This window comes from Amblyomma mixtum, chromosome 5 (genome assembly GCF_055824585.1).
Source record: "Amblyomma mixtum isolate Tamu chromosome 5, ASM5582458v1, whole genome shotgun sequence".
Lineage (NCBI taxonomy): Eukaryota > Metazoa > Arthropoda > Arachnida > Ixodida > Ixodidae > Amblyomma > Amblyomma mixtum.
Window position 1 is genome coordinate 103,888,317 of NC_143016.1, and position 27,243 is coordinate 103,915,559.

At 50.1% G+C, this 27,243-nt stretch overlaps 2 protein-coding genes and 1 long non-coding RNA gene across 3 annotated transcripts in view; 2 read left to right on the forward strand and 1 right to left on the reverse strand.

Moving 5' to 3' along the window:
* Epac (Exchange protein directly activated by cAMP) overlaps positions 1-27,243 on the forward strand; it is a 518,190-nt gene that overhangs the window by 156,031 nt on the left and 334,916 nt on the right. The window contains exon 3 of the mRNA XM_089545788.1: positions 13,954-14,120. Coding sequence (XP_089401914.1) covers positions 14,086-14,120 — 35 coding nt within the window. The 5' untranslated portion in view covers positions 13,954-14,085. The remainder of the gene's footprint in view (positions 1-13,953; positions 14,121-27,243) is intronic.
* LOC149343244 (uncharacterized) overlaps positions 1-27,243 on the reverse strand; it is a 127,821-nt gene that overhangs the window by 7,178 nt on the left and 93,400 nt on the right. The gene's annotated exons all lie outside the window — the stretch shown is intronic.
* On the forward strand, positions 20,350-25,611 carry LOC149343245 (phospholipid-transporting ATPase ABCA3-like). The gene has a single exon (XM_089542336.1). It carries the CDS (start codon positions 20,350-20,352, stop codon positions 25,609-25,611), a length of 5,262 nt encoding a protein of 1,753 aa, XP_089398462.1.

Here is a 27,243-nt window from a genome sequence, read left to right on the forward strand (position 1 = left end):
TTTCTTTCCTTCTTTTTTTCTTTCTTTCTTTCTTTCTTCCTTTCTTTCTCTCTTTCTTTCTTTCTCCCTTTCTTTCTTTCTTTCTTTCTCTTTTTCATTACAGTGAATTCATTTTTATTTGATATTTTGTGTCGCTGCTGAAGTCTAGCTCACCGTGTTCATACACCGTACAAAAATTAGAGGTACTATTGAGCAGCGGGTAGGGGAGGGGGAAATGTGGCCGTGCAACCTTCGCGTTTGTTGCTTGCGTGTTTCATGCAGTGAAAAAAATAATAATTTAAGATATTCCCTGGTCAAGCCTTCTCTTGATGTGGTTAATTCAGTAAGGAGCTGTCGTAAGAACCTAAGGTTTCCGTCTATTCTGGCATTGTTCAGTTCTTGCTTTAGTTGTGCAGTGGTGATACTAATTAGATGAGAAACCTCAGCACTCGTGCAACGCAGCAGCATTACGCGATGAGAATATAGAAGAGTTCATATGTAAACGTATTAGAAAATGTCTTAGCAGCCGCACAGCCAGCTTATTCTTCCATAAGGAACGCAATAATATCCCAATGAGAAACGGCGCCAGGCAGGGAGACACGATCTGTATAGTACAATTGACCACGTGTATGCAGAATGTATTCAGAGATCTTGACCGAGAAGAGTTGGGGATAAGAGTAATTTGCTATTCGCTGCTTACATTTCCCTGCTAAGTAACTCGGATTGGGGGGGGGGGGGGGGGGATTGCAAAGCACTATTAATGACCCAGGCATGAAAAGCAGAAGGATCGGAATAAAAATCAGTGGGCAGATTATCAAAGCAATCTAAAACTGTTTCGGAAGAGAACAACAGTTTACGAAAGGTATCGAAGCTTTAGAAGTGATAACACCTACTTAGGGCAAAGAGTAACGCCATATCCGGTCCACGAGAGTGAAATAACTAGGAGAACAAGAATGGGTGGAGTGAATTCTGGAGGTGCACTAACGTCATGAATGGCAGTTTATCAATATCCCTGAGGAGAAAAGTGTGTAACAACTGTGTCTTACCAGCCGGTACTCACGTGCAGGGCATAAACATGGAGGCTAGCGAAAAAGATTGAATTAAATTGGGGACAACGCGGCGTAGAATGGAAAAGTTATTGATAGGTTTGGTTTGTGGAGTTTAAGATCCCAAAGCGCCTCAGTCTGTGAGGGGCGATACTGATAGGTATAACGTTAAAAGACAGGAGGAGAGAAGAGTTGGTCTTGGAACAAACGCGAGTTAATGGCATCCTAGCCGAGGTTAAGAATAGAAGTGGGCATGGGCAGGGCATGTAATGTGATGGCACGATATCCGATGATCATCAAGGGTAACGAAATGGATCTTAAAATAAGAAAAACCGAAGCGGGGACGTCACGAGTATGGCGGGCGGATGGCGCTACGAAGTTTGCGGGCATATACATGGTCCAGCTTTTCTGAAAGTAGTAGGACTGGTTTTTTCCTGGGCGAACGGGCGGACGAGAGGTGGTCTGCGCGTGCAGGATCGTTGAAGGGGGATATTGGGAATGCTGTGGAAAATCGGCAGTCTGCTCTCGGCCGTTAAAAAGAGGAGGTCGCTTGTACTGTGAACCCCTGTCGAAACGTCTCGTCACGCAGAATCGTCGAGCGTTTATTGCATCAGCGATACGCGATCAAATTTTGAGTAAATCTTGGTAAAACGGGCAAAGAGCCTCATGATACGATTAAGGAGGCCTACGGTGACGCATCCATGGGTAGATCAGGTGTTTTTGATAGGCACAAGCTTTTCCGAGAAGGTAAGGAAAGAGTGGAGGAAGACGACCGCTTCAGACGCCCTTCGACCAGCAAGACCAACGAAAATGTGTAGCGAGGGAAACATTTACTTAACAGTGATCTATCAGAATGATTGCTGATGACTTGAGCATTCCTCAAACCCAAGTTTCTGGGATCGTGACAGAAAACTTACCCATGAGGAAAGCGTGCGCGAAGTTGGTGCCGGGAGTGTTGTCAGAGGAGGAAAAGGCCAACCGGTAGGATCTTCGTCGTCATCTGAATGAGGACCCCGATTTTTTGTCCCGCACAAGGCGGCAACACTGTCTCAGCCCCCCTACCGCCTCGACTTGGCCCTGCCAGACTTTTTTCTATTCCCGAGAATAAAATCGACGCTCGAGGGGAAACATCACGGATCGGTAGAGGTGGTTCAACAGGCCGTGACGAGGGAGCTAAACAGCATTCCGGTCCAGGCGTTCCTGGAGGCGTACGAAAATTGTAAAACTCATTAGCAGCAGTGAGTAGGTGCGGAAGGGTGCTACCTTGAAAAATTGTAATCGTTTGTACGATTCTCTTGAATAAATTTTGTTTAAAAAAATGAGTCCTACTACTTTCAGAACAGACCATGTATATAGTGTGGCCGCAGTTTTTCGCAGGACAGGGTTATTTGAAGAGAGACGGGAGAGGCCATTGCCCTGCAGAGGTCGAATTTATGTCAAGGATGATGCTGATGAGCAGTGTATCTGCTGGCCCAGATTCTTCCCTCTAGCATCTTTGCAGCTATACAGCGATGCCGACACTCAGTTCAACCGCGAGGCCTAACGGCTGGACATTCTCGCTGCCGACGCTTATTGCTTTCTTCTCGTTATTATTATTATTATTCGGTAACGTCTTGAAGCGAGCGATCACACTTATTGTCGGCCCGGATGACGTCCCTTAAGGGGACACTGAGGGCAATTCCATCCGATTGTTGTTATCAGTAAAAATTTACTTTCTGCCTCTTTCTATCTACATTTAGGGTTGTCCAGCAGCAAAAGACACAGTTTTCGGCCAGAAAATTGCATTTTAGAATTTTTCCGTCAGTCGATTCGAACTCGTGGTGTCCTTACCAATAAGGACGGGTTGCCACCGTTTTGAAGTGAATGGTGGTGAAGCATAGCCTCTGAGATGCTCACCCAAAGATCTGTGTCGACGCACGCATTTTAGCGGCGAGGTCGGTCCGTGATCGCGGCGCCTGTATTTCGGTTTTGTTTTTAAATCTATTTCTAGCTAATAAAAGGTCACTTTTCGGTGAGAGTGCTCACTTTGAGATTAGAACGAGGTACCCTATCTTCATCATCAGCCCGACTACGCTCACTGCAGGACAATGACCTCTCCCCTATCTCTCCAATTAATCCTGTCCTGTGCTAGCTGCGGCCGCCTTATCCCAGCCATCTTTTATATGCCCTCCGGGTCCCTTGAAACAGCTTCTCTCTCTAAAAGATCATGGGTGCTTTCTGTGCTGTTAGGTTCAACACTCAACGCGCGTACAATTTCCGTTCTGCGCAAGACATATTGAGCCAGTGCAGCTTCCGACGTGCGCCTCTTCGCCCCGTATTTGCTCTCCAGATTCGTCACACTATTCTAATAGTGGCTATTCTAATTAGTAGCCATTAAAATGTCGTTGTGGTACAATTCGCAAACTTACGCCGATTCCAAGGTGAGTTCATCCCCCTCCCACAAGACCGCGAATGATTACTGAGCTTACAAGAAACATCGGTTAAAATAGGAGGAATTTCCGAAACAGTTACGCCTTTAAAACACTCCGTAATGGGGCAGCCATCCTCACCTCAGTCGATTGCGACCACGAATAGCCGGTAGGAGAAGAATATAACTTAATGGACTGCTACAATATCTGAACAAGATTTGTTAACTCAGATCCTGGCACAAGCCTCTGTATTTGCCATTATGATTCTCTTCCCTCAATGAAAGAAGGCGAAAAATCGTTGCTGCATATCGCACTGACTGATGATTACTATGGCTCACAATCCCAGCATATGCCTCTAACCGAAGTTACAATTGGCCGCACAGCCTTATATAATTCACCAAAATCTTTCACCAACATAACCTCTCCACCTCCTTCAGATTTCCCCTTCTCTTCCGTAACACATGCACCCAGGTATATGTTGCATCATCATTTTGCACTCTGACGTAACTTCTTCTGTTCACAAAACTGAGTGAAATATTCCAGCTAAAACAAAGATAGAGAGAGAAACACAGACTTCGTAGTTCCTTCACGACACAAAGAAGGCTCGAGTTCCCGCCCTTTGTGAAGCGAAGCGTCTCCAGATGAGCGGCTCTTGCGCAATGTAATCAAAAACCCACCATCGCAGGTATATTTTTGTCTTCGCTGGTGGCAGCTTGATGCGTCACCTGCGCGGAGCTAATTAACAGTTCTCGACTGCCGAGGAGTCAAGCTTATCACAAAACCAGGCCGAAACGGAGAACTTTGAGTCACCGCGCCACCGACCGAGTCCAAAGCGGTTACTGTCTCTGTCTGCCTCTTTCGAAAGCGCAGGTGCGCGCCCTGTAGAAGACAACGTGGGGTCAAAATTCAGTCACGCGAGCATGACCTTTTAACCCGGTCTGCGTTGTTTAACGAAAAGTCGCGGGCCCTTTTGTGCGCTGGTAAAGTTTTCATGAATGCGACATCTTTAAAGACAGCGCAGAGATGATACAGGTAGTCTAATTCGCTAAGTCTTAATGACACAGCACTAATAAAAAAAAGATGTGGGGAAGAAACTTGGATAAGTTTGCGACACTAAGTCATTTCCGTCTAAACTGCAGAACCGCGGAGGTACGCCACCCACTTAATTGCATATGCGGTGGCACAGCTTCAGCTGTCTATTTTTACCTGTGGAATAAGCGGCAGGTAAACTATCCGGTAAGGGCCACCAAAACCTGACGTCCGCCAAATCAACGCTGAACCTTTAATTAATGCTTAACGCAGCGTAAGCTAGTGCGCGACAGTTCACGTTTAGTTTTGGCTCTTGGCGTTTCGAGCAGGTGATCTCTCTTCTAGCAATTTTCGGGCTGGTGTTATTCTTCCTATCTTTTTTTCAACGCACAATTTTATGCCCATGCACATGAACATGCAGTTTTATGCACGCATTTGCAGTAATATTGATGCCAGCGCTCGTGCAGACGGAAGCGCCTCTCAAGAAGAAGAGGAAGTGTGTGTGAAAGTGGAAGTGATCTGGAAGCGCACGTCTGTTGACCCGCTGTTGACCCTCAGCCGCTTATTACCAACGTGACAATATTACTTGTTTGTGTCATTCCAAAAGAATTGTCTACTAAAATTATTCATCGAAATGCATGATGCACGCCTCAATACATATTATAATAGCGTGTAGCAGTAAACAGCAAACGGAATGAGTCGGCATCGGCGTAGCTCGCGAATTAGGTGGGTGCAGTTTTGGTGTCATGCTATTCTCACTCCTCCCTTTCTGACGCCCCAGTACACAGTCCGTCACTCACCAAAAGCGACAGCCGTCGCTAAAAACGTGAACAGTTCAGTGAGCATCTAGAAACTGACCGCGACGAGACGCTTACTTGAGAAGGCTCTCATCCTCCGCCACAGCGACCGTAGTTTACCTTCAGCTGTTTCCTGTACACTCCTTTTATTAGCAGCTGCATTCGCATCTGCCAAAGAAGTTATTGTGCCTTTTAAGTCTTATAAATTGCAAGCCTTCGGGGTTTCCCTCTAGCAGCCTTGTATTCGCGCCTCGAAAGTCAGGCGCCACGTTTTATTGCGAAAATTATTGTGCTGATTTGAAAGGCTCGAGTCCACACACATAAAACAAGGACTACTAAGCGGAGAGCCGATACCAGCGCTGACATCAACAGCATTTGGTCGAAAGTGAATAAACGTATCACGAGTGTATATACGTCTTTCCGAATAATGAAGTTTGTGTCGCCGCCAGTTACGTCATTAGGCTGTCCGAGGAAGTCTTTGTTTCGTGCTGGCTTAAAAGTTCACATACCTGTGCGCATCCAAACCCGCGACGCACTCTCCTCATCCAGACATATTCCGGGCATTGCGTTTCCGCACTAGATCTTCTACAAGACTATTTCGCAAACCCCCACACACCATCATGCATGGAAATACTTTGTGTACACAAGCGTCATGTTTGTAAACAACGGTGGCGCCGCGGTCGGTAGCGACGCGGGGTGTCGGCAACGACGCGGGGTGTCGGCAAAAACGTAGCATGCCAACACCGCACTACCCGCAACAAGCGATGCTGCCTTCGAAACCTACTCGCGTGCGCGCATATTTCAAAGCGTGCGCGTGGCTTGTGGTTAGAAACATTTCTGTTGGTGACCGGAGAGCAATTCAGCACTTTTAAAGCGAAAGCTTTACTACTTGCACTTTCAGCCTTTGGCGTGGCGCGGCGGTGCCACCACCACCGGCGCCTAACGCCTGCGCTCTCCGCTAGGAGCGCAACAGGTGCTTTGTGACGTCACGCCGAAGAGAAGGGCGACCGACTCGCGCCGTCGCAAGCCGCGGCGGTGCCACCACGGTGTGGCCTCCGCGATCGAAGCGCGCTTTTAAGGCGGAAGCCTTTAATGCCTAATCGTTGTAAGCAGGAGCTGTCGACAGAAATGTCACGCTTTTCAATTGGTCGAAAAGGTCGTGACGTCAGAGTGCGCGAATTTCAAACGGGGCCAATTCTACTTTGGCTACTAACCATGCAACCAATTAAAGGGATCGTTTAGTGATGCTCCAAGTAAGTTTGACTGAGTTTAATTAATTCCCTACTTAACCAATTAGTCAAACCTTTCTAGTCAGACCAGATAAATAAATAAAACACAGTAAGAAATTTGCCGAGCTTGGGAATCGAACCCCGGTCTCCGGAGTGCGAGTCGAGCACGCTACCACTCCGCCATGCCAGCTCGATGATTTGGAATGAACAAAGGTGCGTCTAGTGAATACGGTGTCTTCGTTCACTCCCATCTTCCTCCCTTCCCGTTACGGCGAGGTTTAGGTGTCCACCGAGATATGAGAGACAGATACATTTCCTTTCCTCAAAAACCAATTCACCGACGAGCAAGGCGTATTTGTCCGCGTTTCAGATTGACCCAAGTTGTCGTGACGTCACCGCGCGCGAAATTTCACGGGTGTCCACCGAAATATGTGAGACAGTTACTGCGCAACTTCCTTTCCTCTAATACAATTTTCGACTAGTGTCTACTGAGATATGTGAGACAGTTCATGAGTAATTTCCTTTCCTCAAATACAATTTTCATTTTGCTCATTACGGCCCCTCTTTCTTCTTTCACTCACACTTCCTCCCTTCCTGTGGTGGTGGTGAAAAACAGTTATGGGCAATTAAATATTTTACAGAAAGGTGATTGGGGCAAGACCCTAATGGCCCTTTCCCCTCACAGTACTAGGTGGGGCCCCTATTCCGGGGCCCCATTGGCAAGCAACGCCGCCCGCGTCCGTTGAACCAAGACCTTTTGGCTCTTTAGATCTTGACAGCCGAGCAGGGCCGCCTCCCAGTCCTCTCTGGTGGGGTTGGGGTTGGGGGGGATAGATGGGTTAGATTGACACGCCCAAACCATGTGGAAGGTGTCAGACACCTTCCCACAGAACTGGCACGTGCCATCAAATGATGTATTGAAATGTTTAAGCACCGCCGGGCACAGTACAGTGTTAGTGAGAATTTTGATGAGGAGGCGCTCGTCAGCGCGATCCAGACCCTTACAAGGGGCCGCGTAGCGCCGGTGCTCCTCCTTGTAGTAATCGGTGATTTGTTTGAATGTAATGGCCAGATGGTCTGATTGGGAGTACCCTTCCAAGGACAGGGAGATAGCCCGGGGAGAGAGTGCCCTTCCTGTACGGTGCGGCTCAGGTGTCCACCGAGATGACAGAGAATTACAGACCATTTCCTTTAGCAAACTAAGACTCACGCAGGCCTTCATCGTTAGCAGGATATGCTACGCAACCCCATTCCTGAAAATAAACAAAACCGAAGAAAAGGCATTAGACACAATCATCAGAAAATGTGTCAAACGAGCGCTAGGGCTGCCCATTTCCACGTCCAATGATATACTGGAGAAAATGGGCCTGCATAACAATTGGAGAGAACTGACTGAAGCGGTTAGAACATCGCAAATCGAAAGGCTAACATCCACACCCGCAGGAAGGAAATACCTACAGCTAGCGAAATGGGCAACCGTAGATAGCACAGTGAACACCAGAACAGATCTGGGAAGAGAAATAAGAGAGCATCTTATTATCGCTCCCATACCTAGAAACATGCATCCCATCCACGACAAAGGCAGAAGGAAAAGCAGGGTCGCACAGCTGACTGCTAAGCTAGGCAAGATGCCACAGGGAACCGTGGCCTACACTGATGTCGCGGTAGGCACGCTAGGAGACACCGTCTCCGTAGCCGTCGGGGACTCAGGCAGAACGTTACGCGTTGTAAGACACCTTGACTTAAAACCCCTTGTGGCGGAGGAGGTTGCAATAGCGATCGCTCTAACTCAGCCAGGTACCAAATACGTAGTAAGCGACTGCAAAGCCGCAATTAGAAATTACAGCAAGGGACGCATCCACGAAATGGCTGCTAAATATCTAAAAGACTTTATCCCAGCCCACAATATTCTAATTATCTGGACCCCAGCCCACTCGGGTCTGGTTGGAAACGAGGCCGCCCACAGGCTCGCCCGCTCCTCTTTACCTCGGGGAGCCGTGGACACCTCATACGAATTCAGCACTAAAGAGGAAACCAATACCTTTAATAGCATCACAGACATTCAGAAAAAGAACAAAAGGATCTATCCTCCTCCGGATAGATCGCTTAGCTCGGCTGAGGCCTATGACTGGAGAAGACTCCAAGCTAGGAACTTCGCATCCCCGCTCTGGAGGAGCTGGACAGGAGGTGACACGAGGGAGGATGCGGAGGTGTGCGAGTTCTGCGGGCATACCGCTACACTCGAACACATACTATGGAGATGCCCCAGTGCCCCAGGATATGGCAGAATCAATAATGCAGAGGAATGGGAGACCATACTCAGAAGTGCCGACCTTAGCATACAACGATACGCTACCCGCCTGGCAGCAGAAGCTGCGCGACTATACCGTTGCTAGTCTTCCAGCTGCGACGCTGCCCCTCCCCGGACGCCTGCGTGCGGACCCGGAGGGGCACGGGTCTTCTTCTGGCGGAAATAAAGTTTCTTCACTCACTCACTCACTTTCCTCAAAAAGCGTTGCGTTCGAAGGGCAACGCACCGCGCCGAACAGGTGGTGGCGTTCTTTGGACTCCGTGGCAGCGCTACAACACGCTGTCGCGTTCCACTCCTAAAGGCGAAGCTTAAGCGTCATTAATTGGCAGTTAATTAATGTACCAACAAAATGTGTAGTGGACAATCGCGTAGCAGAATGCAGCACTCAGGCTTTCGCCTTTCAACTTGGATTTACCAGGACACTTACCATGAGTGCCAAGCATGCCGTTGTAGCCAGTGTAGGAACAGCAGTTCTACAGTCTGCATTAACATCACCAGCAACCAAGTATATCCTCACAGCGCAGCGATTATAGTTTCACTACTAGTTGTACATAGAATAGCCAAGTGATCACCACAGCAGCACCAAGGTGTACAAGTTTCACACAAGCACCACAACCGCACGACTATCATGTGAGCGAGGGCATAGCCATGGGTATTGCTTTCGCGATTTCCCGGCTCAACCAAGTTGAGCCACAGCCATTTTTTCAACGTGTTCGCCCGACGGAATTATGTGGCGCTGCATAGGCTTCCTTCTGCGCTCCTATGTTTGGCAGCAACGGCGCGGCTACGGCGGCCGACTTATTAAATGAAACCGAGAAAGCACGAGGCATACAGGTCTCCAGTCTCAACATTTGGGGCGACATAGCATACCCGATCGCTAAGTGCAAGAAGAAGGGCGACGGGAGGCAGCTTTTTCCCATGACGAACCTTTCTGATGTGCCTGCTCTCGTCCAGCCACTTCAGTGCAGAGAACGCCGAACGCTGAAGCCATGCAGTTACTTTGAATGAGTCATTCTGATTGCAGGCCTTATTCTGCTTGATAACTGGTTTTTGGTCTGGTATTCGCTGTTTTCGCCACGTTCTGATTGACCAGTAATTGTAAAATTCAGGTAAAATGGGAAATAACACTTCATGATTTTGCCGATACCTTAGCGACGTTTAATCGTTTTCTAGGATAGGTGATGAAAAAACGTACAAGCTGAAGCTCGTGGAAGCGAAAATGAAGAAAAAACTACGCGTCGTATATTCCTACTACAGGACTGTGCTGCTTCAAACGTAGCGCTCAGTGGCCCGATGAACGCTGAAGGCGACCGGCAGCAGCTGTTTTTTTTTTTGTTTTTTAGCACGATGAGATGCCCGGGACGTAGTCCGGGTGATTGTCACCTGAAAACGGTTCACTGCGTTCAATTTACGATCACACCCTCATGGAATGTCGATTCCAGACTTCTCATAATGAGAGCCCGACAGAACGCGAACAAGCTGCAGACGTTGATTCTTGGACTGTTCACCGCGTGTCTGAAGAGCAAACATGCTGATTAAGAGGCGCAAAACTATCACATTTCGATGCAGAAATGCAATACTAGCCGTGCAGCCGATCCGTCGTCGAACTTTTCCCGCTCCACGGCCGCTGCGCATCGCTTTGGCCCATATCTAAATGCGATAAACCTGTGGAACCTTGTGCCGCTGCCTTTCTTGAGCATTGCGGTTCAACCAACCGCACCACAGCTCGCCGGAATATTGCAAAATGCATTAAAAAACGCTCAAGCATGGCATACCCAAGGCACACGGTACCGGCTTTTGCCTACACAACGAATGTCACTGCTGACTCCAGCGCCGCCGCATCTCCGTGACGTCATGGCCGGACGCTTGTCTAAATAGCAACCGTTTTTTTTTTTTTTTTAACGATAGCTTCACTCTGCTAGGTAAAGACAGGTATCGCCGTGTGTGCAACAACACTTTCGGGAGAGCTACCCACCGGATAGTGAGCAAACTACCCACCGTGGCAGGTTGCAGGTAAATTAATGACTGGCCGCTAGGGAAGAGCAACATTGGTCGCACACGGCCCGCCGGTGGCAGCACCTGCCATCGCAGGGCAGAGGCGCTAACACTGTGCCAGGAGTGCTATGGGGACTCCTAGGGGTTCATGAATGTAGAGTGACCAGTTCTGCATATGTGAGAATTAACCCATTGCGCTACCGCGTCACACCCTTAAGGCGGAGCTTAAGTGTCCCCTCCAATTTTAACAGAGCGCTTTAAGGTGTCATCTATCCGCAACTACGATGCTGGCCGTATCTCTTGCCAGGCGTTACACGTTCTCCTTTCTACTGCACCCTCTTCCAACTCTCGCTTACTTCTTTCGGCCCCAGCCCACGAGTCGCTCAGCGGAAACGCCCAGGCGCACACTCTCGCCCGAGATCTCAGCTGCCGAGCAGAGTGTATGATAGGCCTCCCTGCTTCCTCTGACACTAATATCTCACGCGCTTCTCTACTCACCACTTACACGGACATACTACAGCACTACCGGCTCGAAAGATGTCTCTATCCTTCCGCACACCGTGATCTAACAAGACGCGAGGCCGTCCAATGGCGCAAACTACAAACTGGCAGTTTTCCATACCCCCTCTTATACAGCAAGATCTTTCCGCAACAGATAGTCCCCATGTGCAAACACTGCTCAACTCCAGCCACTCTCATACACATGGTGTGGACTTGTACACATTACAACACAAACAACCCAAACACCCCAGAGACGTGGGAGTCTCTCCTGCGTACTTCCGAGCCGGCAGACCAACGCCGGCTTATCCAGCGCGCGGTGGAGGCCGCGACATCCCAAGGGATCCCCGCCGACCTCCTCTAAGCCAGCGCAACCGGTCCTTAGACTGGTCCACTGTTTTGGGAGTAATAAAAGAGATCACCGCCACCACCAGCTACAAGTTTAGTTCCCAACATGGGCGCCGCCGCGGTGGCTCAGTGGCTTAGGTGTTCGGCTGCTAACCCGAAAGGCGTTATTTCGATCCCTGCCCGGCGTTCGCATTTCAGGGGAGGCGAAATGCTAGAGGCCCACGTATTGTGGGTTGTAATGTGGTCAAAATTTCCGGAGCTCTCCACTACGGTGTCCCTTGTAGCCTGCATAGCTTTCGCACGTTAAACCCCGTGAAACCATGAAACCAATTCCTAACATGGTTTCATCATGTTCATTATGTGGATTTCCTTCTTGCCTTCGCCAAACTTCTCTTCCGCCCTTTTTCACCAACGTTCTGATCTTCTGATATCCACTCTGAGAATTAACTACGCCGGGGCTGTTTTAGGCCGCAAGGCATCTCGGACGTATGGCGCAGTGTGTCATCTTTGTGACCGTGATTTTGCTTTTCAGCGCCCATCATACGATTCTACGTTATATGTAGCACCTGTTCCATTCCCCTTGTAGCAGAACGTACGAAGGTTATCACGTGTATCGCTGTGCGCTACAGTGGTATGTCACCGGCAACTGGTTTGGTATGCTACATACTGACTAGTAAGTTACGGGAATGGAGCACACATGAGTACTTTTGCGTCATTTTCTTGCCTCATTCAAGAGCCTCGTTATCCGAGTACGTGCGTTCTCCTTCTCGCCCGTTAGCAATTGCGCCTTTCAGAACTTATAAATGTCTTACCGACCTAACTCACTGCTGTCGAAATGTCGGCAAGAGGAAGTCTGCTCGACGAGCAGCTGACCGCGGGCGAACATCATGTTTATGGTACGTTCCAAAAAGGATCGACTAATGGAGGAGTGGGTCCATTATGTCTGCCACTAGCGCATGGTCGACACAGAAGACTGCAGAAAGGCGACAAAGCACAGAGCCCCTTTATCATTATGTTCTCCCATCCGCCGTGCGGTAGAGCACCCATTTGTGATAATGTGATTTGGTTTGGCCTGGTTTAGTTTCTACGGTTTAACACCCCAAAGCTGCACATGAGCTGTGAGGGATGTCGTAGTGAAAAGTTGTGTATCTGTTCAGACCTCCTGGAGTTATTTATTAAGGTGCAGTGACATATCGCACCGTGCAATGTTTTTTTTTTTTTTTTCATACCGGAACAATGCATTAAAAAAACGCTTGCCGCGGCCGGGAGTCAATTCCTGGACCTTCGGTTCAGCAGGCGGGATTGTGAGATGTGTGGCTCGTCTCTGTCATTCTTGCGCTGTACCGTAGACGGTATGACCACGCTATATGTGTGCTTTAACATTTTATACATTTGTACGGAGATTTGGTGCGGCCAGAAACTACCGATTTCAATTTTTTTTTCTTCGTGACGTGCAATATTAAGCGCATCAGCATGCTGTTCATCGTGGTAACTTTTTGCGGCCTCTCTTTTACTGAGTCATTTGGTAAGAAAAGTCATGCTCTTTTGTATAACATCCGTAAAAACGCCACCCTTTTGACGTCGCCTGCACTAATAATCAGCGGAACTTTATGGGCAAATTACTATTCATTTCTATTGGCAAAGGCGTCCAGCAAAAAAAAAAACAAATTCTAGAACAATTCCGAGAATAAGCCGATTGGCATCCGATTTGAATCTCAGAAAATAGCCTACAACTCCCCTTCCCCCCCCCCCCCTTTCCGAATAACGAAAAAAAAAAATAAGAACCGGAAAGGACTCTTTTTTAAGGCATCTCGGTGAATGCTGGGTACACCTGAGAATGCGCACGCCCCAAACCACTGCGCCAGCAGCTTCGCAAAACGCTCGGAGCCTTAATTATATTTTCTATGCGTGCGTTGCATGCTCTTTACTACACGTTAATGTCTCCAGCTGTTCGCTCGAGTATGAACAATGAACTGCCTTTTCTTGTAACTGCGTAACTTGTACATAAGATTTAGCGCAAACTTTGCCATGCTGGCGCACACCTTTAAGGAAAAAACTTCATCCCTGGGATTATTTGACTTCTAATAAGATGCCGCGAAGAAATTCCTGGGATCAGGTTCTTTCACAAGGTTGCAAAGGAGCCACTGTCGTCGTCAGCGCGGTCATCGCTTGCAAACGTCCAGTGATAAACGTTACGAAAGTGATTAGGCGCAATGTGAGCCCTCCTCAAGTTTCTCTGACGTGCGGCGCTAATTTACTTCTTTCCCCCTTCTTGCTGCCTCCTGTCATAACTCCACTTTCTCTTGATTTCAGACGCCCGGCGTCGCAGACGACGTTAGCGGGCGGCGCTGAGGAAGCCCGAGGCTGCCGGGGACGAGGTTAGCGCGTCAGGTGCCGCCATCTGTGGCGCCCGCCAAGCACTACAAAGGTCGATGCGGGAACGGCATGGTGGCGGTATGGTCGCACAGCATGGACAAACGGTGAGGCGGCGAAGTTTGAAACCTCTCGCGTGAATCATCCCTTGCAACCCTTTAAACGTTACGACACATTATGCGTCTTTGGAATAGAAGTATCATCGCGTCCTTAGCCTAGAATTTTCTTGCATACCAGTGTGTCTCCTAAGATGTGTTGAAGGAGCAATTTCTCAATTAGACATGCAATTTGAAGGCGGTAGTTGTTCGAACATTCGCTCTTTGGGTTGTGATAGTGGCTTTTATGTCATCGGCAATGACGAGGAATGCACTATGCATAGAATGGAGCCTCTTCATTAGAGCTTGCCTTTGTCGCAGGAAGCTATAACGGTGCTAACGAAGACGCAGAAATCATTTGTTACAGTAGTGTATACCGGCACTTATGGGGTTTTCAGGTCTAGTTCAGATCTTTCGGTCCATTGCACTTTGTGGTTACACGCCCTTCAATCAAGACTTTACTGTATTCTTCCGTATATATATATAATGCCGTGCTGTCTTGTTCCTTCTCCTCACCGATCTTACAAAAAATGAAAAAAGCGTAAGTTTACTCCTTCCTCTCTCTCAATCAAGCACCCTCGTCCTCATTCCGTTTCTCGGATGAAAGAAAAGTCCTCCATCCCAGCTAGGTGCCCCCGACGGGCTCAGTTCATTATTTCCCCTGGCATGCTGCACAGATCCAATCACTGTTTCTTTAAGCTCCTTCGTATCTCATAAAATTTTCAAGTAGATACAGTATCACGGATGGGACGGTACGTTTTCGTCCACTATTGGTATTAACAGGCAAAATTCAAGTTTACACAACTGCATAAGTGCGGATCGCGCGGCGGCGGAGCTTTACCAATGCGTAACCCAAATGTCTCTCCATTACCCAGAATGGCGCGATCGTCGTTCGGTGCGTGTACCTCCCAGTACGTCAGCAGTTAACTGTTTGTGCTGCTAAGCGCGTGACGGACACCATGTGTTTCAGTCGGGTCACGTCGTTCGGTTGCAGGGTGCCAACTGCAAAATTACTACACAATTTCCATGCAGCCTTGAGTCACACGTGCTTTTCTGCCCCTTGCCGAAGTCCGCTTTTTGAAGTTTGAGGCTGTCTTTGTAGCCAGCTAGCTTCTCCAGTCGAAGCTGAGTGCGCGCCGCACATCTGCTCGCGTGTAGCTACGGCTGAATGGGGACCATTCGGCTCGAGCTAACCTCGAACTTGCGGGGTTTTAAACTCCATGTACGCGGAGTTTCGCAATAACAGAAACATTCGATCCTGCTGGCTGGTTGCATAGTCTTCCCTAGCAAGCGTCGCTGTTTACCCGGAAGCGGACCGTTCACGCCTCCGGCTTTCTATTTCACGTCTTCGTCTTTGCTTCTACAAGCTCGCCGCCCTGGTAATCGCCGCTGTACACTCGAACGCCTCAAATATATCGACATGCCTTTTGCCTTGGATGTGAGGGTGAATCTGAAAACATTTAGTTATGAACATGCTATTTGTTCGGCTTGCTGATAAAGATGAGCTGGCATAACATTTATTGCGGAATGCCCTGTATTAGGGACGGGTGTTCTGCACGGTCAGATGGTTTGCCGGGTACGCGGACACTCGATCTCCAGTGCGTATATACTTGCACGGCGGAAATGAGTGCAGAATCGCAGAGAGGCGCAAATACTAGTGATAGCTAGCTTAAATGACGAGCAGATCAAGGTGATAGATTCTGAGCGGGTCTACTGCAGGAATGCATGTGCTTTTTCATTCCTCATAACCTCCTCCTCCCAGTGCGACTACTACCAAGCTGGATGGCCTGAAAGCCCAATTTTCTATTCACGCAACACTTAACATGCCTTTTATATCATAATAACCTCGCCACTGTTAGCCCAGCTTTCCTCGTTTTCCTTTGCCAGTAACGGCGGCAAATTGTTGGGCCACATATATAAAAAAATTTAGCCGAGTGCTGCGTTTAGACGCTAACAACGAAGATGTTATCGCAGCCCGTATTAGGCCCGCTGGTTCGAAAGCGAGTGCGTAATCCTCCTGCCGCAGCGTTTCATTTATTTTAGAATTACAGGCAGCAATGCCAAAGCGTCATCTTATAATCTAAAACTTCCTGTTCCTCCTTTCTCCTTTCCGCCCCAATACAAATTCTCTTGCGCCGTCCCTGTGCTTCGCTCATGCGTTTTGGTCTGGACAAATGAACAGACATGAAAAAGCCGGGAAGCACACATAAAATTCACTACTATTAAATTAAAATTTTCGCCCTGCAAGAGGTTATGGAGCTCACTAACCTGATTATAGAGGTTGTAACCGGATAAACAATTAAGATGAAACAGCCAACTTGAGGAGCAACTTGACTGCTGGCGCCATCTGCTCTTGGTCTGCGAAAATCAATAGCCGTGCTTCCTGCGCCTCTCGCGAGAGCGGGCTGTAGTGCCGGCGTCCATCAGTGCAGTTCTATTCATAATTTAGCGCGCGGTAACGACACTCCATCCATGCGGTCCGTGCGGTACGCGATATCTCGTGAGCCTGTCAGGCATTTGCTGGAAGCCCTGTAAATCGCTTGGATTTCTCTCGTGCCGCTCTTCGGGATATTTGAGAGCCAGGGTGTAATTAAGAAGAGTGGACGCAATCTCAATAATGGAGCTCGGCGCGCCTCCGTCTGGATGCCACTTGCGCTGAGTTCATCCGAATCCCATTTCCGCTCGACAGCGGCCGCGTTTGAAGTCGCTCACTCGGTAACCGACGCGTAATCGCAGGCGCTGCCAGTCGGAAAGGCGCAGGCATCAACAAGCTAATTTGAGATTGCATATATTTAGACACTACACATGGTAAAACTTCAGTTCTGCTAATTTTTACTGAAACCAGCTATACATTCATTGCATTTCCGTCGAGACGCTTCTAACTAAACGGTTTTCGAAATAATCGCCTTCAAATTTCGAAGCACTTTTTTTGGCGGCAGCTGCACTTTTCGCTAGCACCTAAAATCCTCAAGATAGCTACACTCGTGGCTACAAAGTCGCACAAAAACACTTAATATGGGTACCAGGTCATCAGGGCATCACAGAGAACGAGAGCGCGCATGCCTCAGCCCGAGCATTTCTCCCCCGGACACCCAGTACGGATGCCGTGGAACCTCCTACCCCACTACTAACTTACACCGACATACTTCAGCACTTAAGATTCTCCCGTCGGGTCTACCCTCCGCCGGCTAAGACACTACACAAAGGGGAGGAACAACACCTCCGAAATCTACAGACCAACACTTACAACAACCCACGAAGACTACACGCAATAGACCCGGAGTCATTTGACTCACAATGCAAATTCTGCGGGGAGAAGGCGGACCTGTACCATGTGGTATGAGCCTGCCAAAGAAATCAGGCGGTCAGGGAGTAATTACTCATTGGCATCCACCCGAGCGCAGCCATACGGCTACAAAGGAAAGTTTCTGAGAAAGCTGTTTAGCTTTCCTTTGTAGCCGTATGGCTGCGCTCGGGTGGATGCCAATGAGTAATTACTCCCTTATTACAAATCTACTCCACCTTGGGGGTTTCCCCTAAACATTTGACCAATCAGGCGGTCACTGTTAATAACCAACCGACGCAGGAAGGGTGGGAGGCAGCTCTGACCAGCTTGGACGAAACGAGTCAAAAGCAACTCATCGGAAGAGCCTGGACAGCAGCCTACGCCAATGGGTTCCGGACTGAGAGCTCCAACCGCCGCTACAACCTCCTAAACTATTTCATTAAAATATTTTCACCACCTCCTTTTACAGCAATAAGGGCAATAAAATTCCAGGTGGTTGTTGAGATTTTTAAAAGTCTTGACCACTTTGTTCTAATAGGCCTAGTCTCGCGAGGTACACTCTTAAAACAAAAGGTAGCAAAAAAATCGCTGATGATTACATTACTTCCTAAGGCGAAATTTGAGCGCAGCTCATCAGCTGTTTCAGCTTTTCGTTAGATTGAGGCACAGAATTCGAGCAAGACATGTATATATAATTACAGACAACATGTTATTTTTCACACATATTCCTTCCTCCAGAAACACTCCGCTAACAGTTCTTGATTGTCATGAAGGAAGCTTTGTGGATGGAGAAATAGATGGATATATGCTCGACTTCCTGCACCAATGCCTCGTTCTCACAGAAGAGGTCTGCGCAAGTATTTCGCGAGGTTGTCACAGCCGTCGAAGGCATTGCGAGAGAGAGGAACAGGATGTTATCCCGCATAATCGGTAAGAAATTCCTCTTTGTCTTTATACGTACATACATTGAAGTCCCCACCCACCCTGCCACCCTAGCAGGTGGCAGTTAGTGGTTGATCGCGAGAGTTCGCTCACCGTTGTCAGCGTTCACGCGTGCAGCCCACATCTCTCTCATCACCCCATGTACATATACAAGCGCGAGTCAGGCGTCCACTGACCCAGGGAGCCAGTTATGCGCACTGCCTTTCCTTAAAATTATCGGAGTGTAAAACGTTCTCGACGCCAACACCAATGAACACAATGAAGGCCAACGGCCTATGGCTTCAGCGCCACGTTTCTGACAGAACGTTGTCAAAGCCTGCAGCCCACATCTCTCTCTCATTACCCCACGTACCTATAAGCGTGATTCAGGCATCCACTGCCCCAGGTAGCCAGTTATGCGCACTTCCTTTCCTTCAAATGGCATAACGTTGTCAATGCCAACGCATAAACCGCAATCTCTCACTACCGCCACGTAGCGTAGCTTAAAGCACGATTGATGTGTCCACTCTACCAAGAGGGTAGTTATGCGCCTTTCCTTTGCTTTCCAAGCTCCCGCTCCATTGGTTTCACAGATTAAATCGCGAATATAAGGTCTCCACTGCTGATTACAACGGACAACTGCGACACCGCGAAACGCAGAAACAAGCACCAAAGAGCTGCACTCTAAAAGAAAGTGCACGGGCCTGCCCGTTGGCTCGAGCTGAGCCACACGCTGCCACGTGCAGACAGAGGAAAACTGAAAGATGTGAGAGGAAAGACTGAAAAAATAGAAGCGCATAGCCACCCCCCCCCCCCCCCCCCCCCTTTGTACGCTTAAGCGACTACGTCGGCTGTGACAAGCTGTCATGCAAAATTAGCGGCAGGTTGAAAAGGAAACGAAAATTGGTTTTCTAGGAAAGTAACTGACGCAGTAGCTGTCTCAGATATCTCGGAGGACACCCGAACCGAACCGAGTATTCTTCTTCCACGACCAGTAACATTACAAACAATTCTCTAATTACACCGCTATATTGCAATACAGACTAAATAGTAAAATATACTCTATATAAGGGACTTCGTTTTCGAGCCAAGCCCGTGTTTACCAGATTTATGCATCACGAACTGATTTCTTCAGAATCAAGCAAAACCCAATTTCAAACCAAAGCGGCGCATTCCTGCGAATGTGTTTTTTCAGCGCACAAAGCTGAGACCACCGTGAAAGAATTAGCGGATATATTTTGCTTAATTTACAGGGCTGTTTTCAGTTGACTGACGATTTCGAACCTCCTTGAACGCCCTTCATTCTTGAAGTGCCATTGAAGACATGTTGTTGGCATTATTGCATTAAGCACTACCCTCGCTGCCTAGGAAATGCTCAAGGTTATGCATATAAAATGGTTGTTGTGATGTGGGATTAATGTTTTCACAGCGGACAAAAAGAACAGTCTGGCCTTGAACGGACGCGGAAGTGGCGCACAGGAGATTTTAATACACGCGGTAAATTAGCCCCAATAATTGAAGAAAACAAGTCTAAAGGTAACATTTTTTGTGCAACGTGCCTTTTCCGTGTTGTTCACCAAAATAAGCACCTAAATTGCAACATTTCCTTTCCCTGGTCAAACAAACGTGTATGGTAATTTTTTTCTCCTCCTAGCAATGCCCTCAAAAACCCCAATATATGGAACACTTTGCTAAAACACAAAGTTGCTGCCCGAATTTCGGGGAAAAAAATAATACACGCACACCGAGAGCCTAAAATATGTACCACTTACATTGTAGCGACGACGAAGAAGACGAGAAGGAGCGCGGGTGCTGGGTGGGCGCGTGGCTCATTGCAGAGAGCCTAGTCACGGGTGCTACAAGACTAAGCCACTACGACCGAGTTCCCCAGCGCACGAACTCCAGCGAACACATCTCAAGGGCAGAACTACTCGCTCGGCGCTTGCTGCTCGTTCCGGGAGGCTTCCATACCGAAGACACTTCTGTTAACCTTAGGCAGTTGGGATCGCTCCTGCCAAAGCCCGAGCCGAGGCCATGAACGACATCTCGATCCAGCAACAGCTGTACCTGGTAGCGTGGCGCCACGTGTGGCTGGTGCGCATTCGGCGCCACTACCTGAACACGCTGTTGGAGATCGTGTGTATGCTGCTGGTGCTGAGCTCTGTTTGGGAGGAGTCAGTGACGCCGTTCCGGGCGCGGCCCAACAAGGACAAGTTCTTCGACCCTGCAAGCGCGGTCCAGTACTGGGGACGACCAAATGAGTCCTGGTCGCACGGCTCTTTCGCCTTTGCGCCAAGCGAGCCATTCTTCACTGAGTTGGTCACCAGGGTGTGCAAGCAGCTCGGAAGCGGGTGGGAGCCGGTGCCCTTCAAGGATATGGATGCAGCAGCCCAGTTCGTTGACGTCAGCGCCACGCAGCCGGCGACGGAGGCGAGAACTGGCGGCGAACAGCAGCAGCAGGAGCCTCCTGTCGTTCACCGCCGGGTGGCCGTGTGGTTCGAGCGCGGAGCTGCAGAGAGGCTGACGTACCACGTTCGCTTCCACAACGCCACCTTCGACATGGAGCGGAGCTACCTCCGCAGCCTGCTCGTCCCCGGACCTGTCGACACGGACCGCTTCGACGAGATGAGGCTGCTGCTCCCGTTGCAGTACCTAATCGAATCCACATTTATCGAGATGCTGGGTCATGCTGCCAACAAAATGGTTAGTATGAAGGTGGAGCTGATACGGTTCCCCTACCCGAAGCTCTTCTACGGTGCCGAGGAGCGCACGCTGAGCCGTGTCGTGCTGCGCTTCGGCATCGGCTTCTTCATTCCCTTCTGCGTACTTGTCGTCAAGCTGGTTCGAGAAAAGCAGGTCGGGACCAAGGAAATGCTGCGACGTGCGGGTCTGGACGACCTGGCCTACTGGTCTGGCCACTTCTTCGAGGCGCTCTTCGTGGTCTGCTGCGCCATCCTGGTGATGTACGTGCCCCTCTTCGAGTACCGCAACGTCCACGGCACGGCCTTCCTCGAGCACGTCGACCAGGGGATCTTCATGGTCGTGCTGCTGATCTTCGGCGTGCTCACCATCTTACACGCCATGCTGCTATCCGTTTTCCTCTGGGGACCCGGCGTTGCGTTCGTGGCAGCTGTCGCCTATTGGTTCCTGCTGAACCTGCTCCCTTACGTTTTGCTGCAGAACCTGTTCGGCCTCGGCTATTACCTGACTACGAGAAATTCAAAGTTATTTTCGCTGTTCAGCCCCGTGATGCACCTGCACTGGTGCTTTCGGGTAATCGAGCGCTTTGAGAAGTACCATGTACGGCTGACCTGGAGGAGATTCTTCGACAGCGCGACAACGCTAGACAACGTGAGCATAGGCGAGGTTATGATCTCCACCCTGTCCTTCGGGCCCGTGATAGCCATCCTCGTGCTGTACCTGGACAACGTGGTACCTTGGGGATACGGCATCCCGAAGCCATTACACTTCTTCTTTTCGGCCGACTACTGGATGCCCAACAGAAAGTGGAACATTCCAAACGTGGCCCCCAGCGTGGACTCGAAGTTCTGCGAACACGAGCCGAAGAACACCCAGCCAGTCGCACACCTGATGAACCTGTGCGCGACAGGAAATGACTGCAGCGTCCAGAATTTCAGTCTCACAATCTACAGCAAGCAAATCACTGTGATACTAGGCCCACCGGGCTGTGGACATTCGACCATTCTCGACGTCATCACGGGCGCCCTGCTGCCGACGAGCGGCGAAGTGTTCGTGAGCAACTATGATGCCGCGGACATGTCAGGCCGCGCCTGGGAATACATGAGCATCTGCCCCCACGAAAGTTCGCTTTTCGAAGAGCTCACCATGGCGGAACACTTGCTCTTCTTCTCAGTTCTTCGCAAGGTGCCCTGGAGCGAGGCGGAGCAGTTGTCCAACGTGCTTCTTCGGCAGCTGAACATCGAACAGCACAAAGATACCCTGGTGTCTGCGCTGTCACCGCGACTGCAGCGTGCGCTGTGCGTGGCAATCACTCTTTGCGGCGCCGAACAATCCCCGCTCCTGATCTTCCAAGAGCCGACGAAGCTGATGGATCCCAATTGTCGCCATGAGGTGTGGGAGGCGTTGGCCCGCAGCAGTTACCGCAGCTGCGTTTTGGTCACCACGCAGAGCATTGAAGAGGCCGAAGTACTCGCAGATCGGCTCATCGTCATGCGTGGGGGCCGCATGTTGTGCGCTGGATCACCGACCTGGCTCAAGAAGAGGATGGGCAGCGGGTTCTTCCTGCGCCTCACCAAGCTGCCCGACTTCAGGGATAACGAAGTCAAGAAGGTCATCCAGTACCACATGGGCCCCATCGAGCCCAAGCGTGTCACCAAACTCGAGACGGTTTTCAACCTGAGCGACTCCATGCAGCACACTGGCCGTGTGGCCGGCATGCTTCAATACCTGGATAAGAAACGAACCGCCCTCGGGATCGCGTTCATGAGCCTAACCTCCTGCACGCTAGAGGACGTCTACATCAACGTGGTGACCACCACCGAGCCGAAACCCATGATTGGAGGTGGTGATACTCGCGTTCAAGCTCCAGCACAGCCGAACGTGGGCGCGTTGAAAGGCCAACAAGAGCTGGACGCTATGAAGCAGCTATGCACAGCTCGGTCGGGCAAGGCCGGCAGTTTCGCCGTGCTAGCTGCGCTGCTGCGCAAGCGTTTCTACACCTGGGCGCGCATCTGGTGGATAAAGCCGCTGACCGTGGGCATCCCCTTCGCCTCCATGCTTCTGCTGGGGCTGTGCGAGCGTCACTTCCTGCCTGATCTGGCGCCGGCCGCCGCTAACCTTACGTACACCTCCGAGCAGCTGCTGGACGGCCCCTACGGATTTATTGAGAGCGACGACGCGAGCGAGAAGTTCAGCAAGCACATGCTGCTTCCGGTGATGTCCGAGCATTCGACGCGTATCTCCAAACCTGAGACACGTTTCGTGGAACGTGAGCTGCTCCTCTGGGCTCAGCGCAACATCTACGAGTACATCGTCAAGTACCAGTACGGAGTGAGCTTGTTCACTAAAAAGAAAGCCTATATCTGGTTCAACGGCCAGTGCCCATACAGTGCTGTGCTGGCAGTGAACATGTTTCACACGGCGCTTCTCAGGAACCTGACGGAAAGGAAGACATCCGATATAACCCTGGTGAACTGGCCTTTCGTCGACAAGAACCGTATTCCCAAGATGGAGTTCGAGAGACGTCATGGAAAGCTCGTGTTTGGATACGGTCAGGCGCAACTTGGCCATGAGATCGAACTATTCACGACACGCAACCTGATCATGCGCGTGCTCTACTCGTTCTTCGTGTCCCTGGCTATGGGATTTTTTGCGGCCAGCCACGTGTTAGCCCCCATGTCGGAGTGCAACAGCGGGCTGAAGCACCTGCAGCTGATGACTGGCATGACAGGCTTGCTTTACTGGATGGGCCACTTCCTCTTCGACATGTTCATGGCAGTGTGGAACAGCTTGCTGATGACGTTCACAATCTTCATCAACCACATGGACATCGCGTTGCGCTATCATCTGGCGATACTTGTGCTGTTCATTGCCAACGCGTTCTCGAGCTTGCCTCTGGCTTACCTGTTCTCGGGACTCTCTCGGGACTCTAACCGGGCTTTCTCCTTCTTTGCTCTCGGGCTGTTCCTTGCCGGCATGGTGGGCTCGCTAGGCGTGGAGATCCTGTTCGTGCTGGTGCAGCAGAGCCCTTCGATGGCCGCGAAGATGTTCCTCTTCCTGTGGCGCTTCCTGTGCCGTTGGTTCCCGACCTACGCGCTGGTCCGTGGTATCATCAAAGTCATCCTGCTGTACAAGTTCAACGCTATCTGCCTCACCGGAGGGGAATTACTCGAAGAAGCGTGCCGCGACCCCCGCTTCAGCGCCGACGTCAGGACATCGCGCTGCTGCGAGGCCCTGGATCAGAACCGGACTGCACGCTTGCTTTACCCACTGGAGCCGTTCTCAGAGACCGGCTTCTACGAAGCCGTAAGCATGGTGGTAGTGGGTATGCTCTACCTGGCTTTACTCGCCCTGCTGGACTCGCCTCTAGCCTTCTGCCTCCGTTGGTACGTGACCCGCCGACTTCTCGGCAGCGACGAGCCTAGAGAAGGTGCTGAGGAACAGCATGGTCCGCGGCTCGTGGCCCTTTCCATGGACCCCGAGGTGGAGCGCGAGGTCAGACTTGTCAACCAGGTGTGCCGCACCAAGGCCTTCACGGAAGTCGCTATGGTGATCCGAAACGTGCAGAAAGCCATCGGCTTTGTGAGCCCTGTGAAGATCCTGGACGGCGTGAACATTGTTCTCAACCGCAGCGAGTGCTTCGGCCTAGTGGGCATCAACAACTCGGGCAAAAGCACGCTCCTGGAGATACTGGTAGGCATCAAGGTGCCCACAGGAGGCGGAGCGCACATGGCAGCCCTCTCTCTGGTGCCGGATTTGCGCGCGTGGCAGCAGGGCATCGGATACGCGCCGGATGGCGTGTCCGTGCAGAGCATGCCAGCTTTAACTGTCGGCGAGCTGTTGGACCTGATGGCCAGGCTGCGCGGCGTTTCTCTGAGGCGCCAGGCTGTGCAAGGTGCCCTGGCCCTGGTGGGCAGGCTCAAAGAGGACCAGATAATCAACAAGTGCAGCCACGGCGAGATGAAGAAGCTCCTCATTGCGGCCGCGGTTATCGGCGTGCCACCCGTGCTGCTTGTGGACGAGCCGTACTCGGACGTGGAGCCGCTGTACCGCAACGAGATCATCCGCATGCTGCAGGTGCTCAAGGGAGCGCACGCCATGTCCATCATCATGACCTCACATCGCATGTCACACTGTGAAGTTCTGTGTGACCGCGTGGCTGTCATGGAGGCCGGCAAGATTGAGGCGCTGGGCGACGCTCTCCAGATGAACAAGAAGTACGGCCGCAGCTACATTGTCACGTTGAGACTGCCACCGGAGCGGCGCTTTGACTATCAATTTCAGCGCATACTGGTCGACGCCATGCAGGAAGAGTTGCACCAGTGCATTTTCTGCCACAACTACAAGGGCTTGATGATGCTCAGCGTGGGCAAGACATACACCAGCTGGGGTGAGCTCTTCACCAAGCTGTGCACCATCAAGCACAACAACGCGCTGCCAGAGATCTCCCTCTGCGACATCACGCTTGAGCACATCTTCGTGGGCCTCGCGCGCCGCCAGATCCTCTACTCGGGCGAGCGGGCCAACAACTACCTGACCGTGGTACCCTCGCGCGTCGACAATCCAACTAGCATGCGCGTAGTGGTGCCGCAATAAAGAGAGCACTGCTACTTCCAAGTATTTCCGTGCCTGAAGCAGTGGCGGTCCCCGAGATTGGTTTTAGGGAGGGGGGGGGGGGGGGACTTCCGTATTTTAAAGAAAGAAAAAAAAAATAGAAACAACAATTTTTTTTACATTTTATTCGTACAAAAATTTCTGTGCGTTTTTTGCTGCAAAATAAATGGCGTACGATACAGATTTTATACCATAACTCTTGCCTTGAATGCTAACAGTTACGTGAGCAATATTCATTTCGTTGCCCTGCTGCTTGTGCTCCTCCTCCAAATGGTCCACCTCATAAGTAACACAATTCCTAATCATTCACGCTGATTTCTCTCTTTCCTTTAATTACTCTTCCCCAAGCTCTGCGCAGAGGAGGGCTCCGTGCTCCGTGACTTTGGTTTTCTCATATTTCTTTTTTTTTTTTGCGTACTGCAGGCTGTGCTTTGGCTGTCTGCCTGTGACTCTAACTTTGAGTGTGATTTGCCTTTTGTCTCCTCTTCTTTTGAGTTTTATTCTTTTTACTGGTCTGTTTTTCTCTTTAAATTATTTTTTTTTCTTCGGAGCATTTACTTCTTTTTCATTTATCTTGAATTGGCGTTAAGCCTGGCAAAGCGTTGCTGGTCCGGGCACCCTCTCTCTTTGTTTTATGTTTTTTAACCTTTTCTGACAGGAGCAATAAAAGGGTAAGAGTTCGTCGAATGAGATATTCGGCCACGGTGGGTCTAGCAAGGTCAAGGCACCTGTCCGGGCATTTCACGAGCGGAGTTGGAGGCCTTCATTACTCAATTCGGAGAAGGGGTTTTGCTCCGCCCTTGTTCCCCTTCGACACGGCAGCTGGTCGCTGCGCCTTGTGAAGCCAGCAGAAAGGATGACCTCCACGCTGGCGTCGCTGTGTCTCATGATGGGATAGGTGGTAATGGTTTGTTTTAAAGAAAAAATTTAAAAAAGGTGAAAGAAAAGAAAGTTGCTGCCGCGGAAATTGCTATATAATATCTTAAGCACGCAAGCTGCAGCCGGCGGAGGTGAAAGGGAGGATAGCGAGGAGAAGTATAGAGGGGAGCGATAGCAAGAAAGGACAGGGAAGAGCTTTGCTCGCTATTTACAAAATACAAAAGGTGATCAAGTTCGTGCCGCTCGCGCGCAAATTTCCAGGCTCTGTCTGAAAATAAGAGCGCGCGAGTGGCCAGTAAGCAAAATCATTTACAAAAGAATTCGCTGTGGCTTAGCTTGCTTAAGCCCGGTAATTGCGAAAGCAATATCCGTACCTACGCCATGGTACAGCTGGTAGTGTAGCTGGTGGTGGTGCTTGTGGTTAGACGTGTGGTGATGCATCGGTTATACAATCCAATCCAATCCAATCCTATTCAATCCAAACCAATCCAATCCCATCCAATCCATTCCAATCCATTCAAATCCAATTCAATCTAAACTAATCTAATCTAATGTAATCTAATCCAATCCAATCCAGTCTTGTCCAGTCTTGTCCAGTCCAGTCCAATCAAGTCCAATCTAACCTAATCCAATCTAATCCAGTCTAATGCAATCAAGGTCAAATGAAGGTCAATGGTGGTCACCGCCGCGGCACGATGGTGGTCACCGGCCGCGGCACGGCAAAGGCGTGAAAGT

Bases quoted from the DNA above. Each gene is read 5' to 3' on its own strand.
- LOC149343245 (XM_089542336.1), top strand. From the start codon at position 20,350: ATGAACGACATCTCGATCCAGCAACAGCTGTACCTGGTAGCGTGGCGC.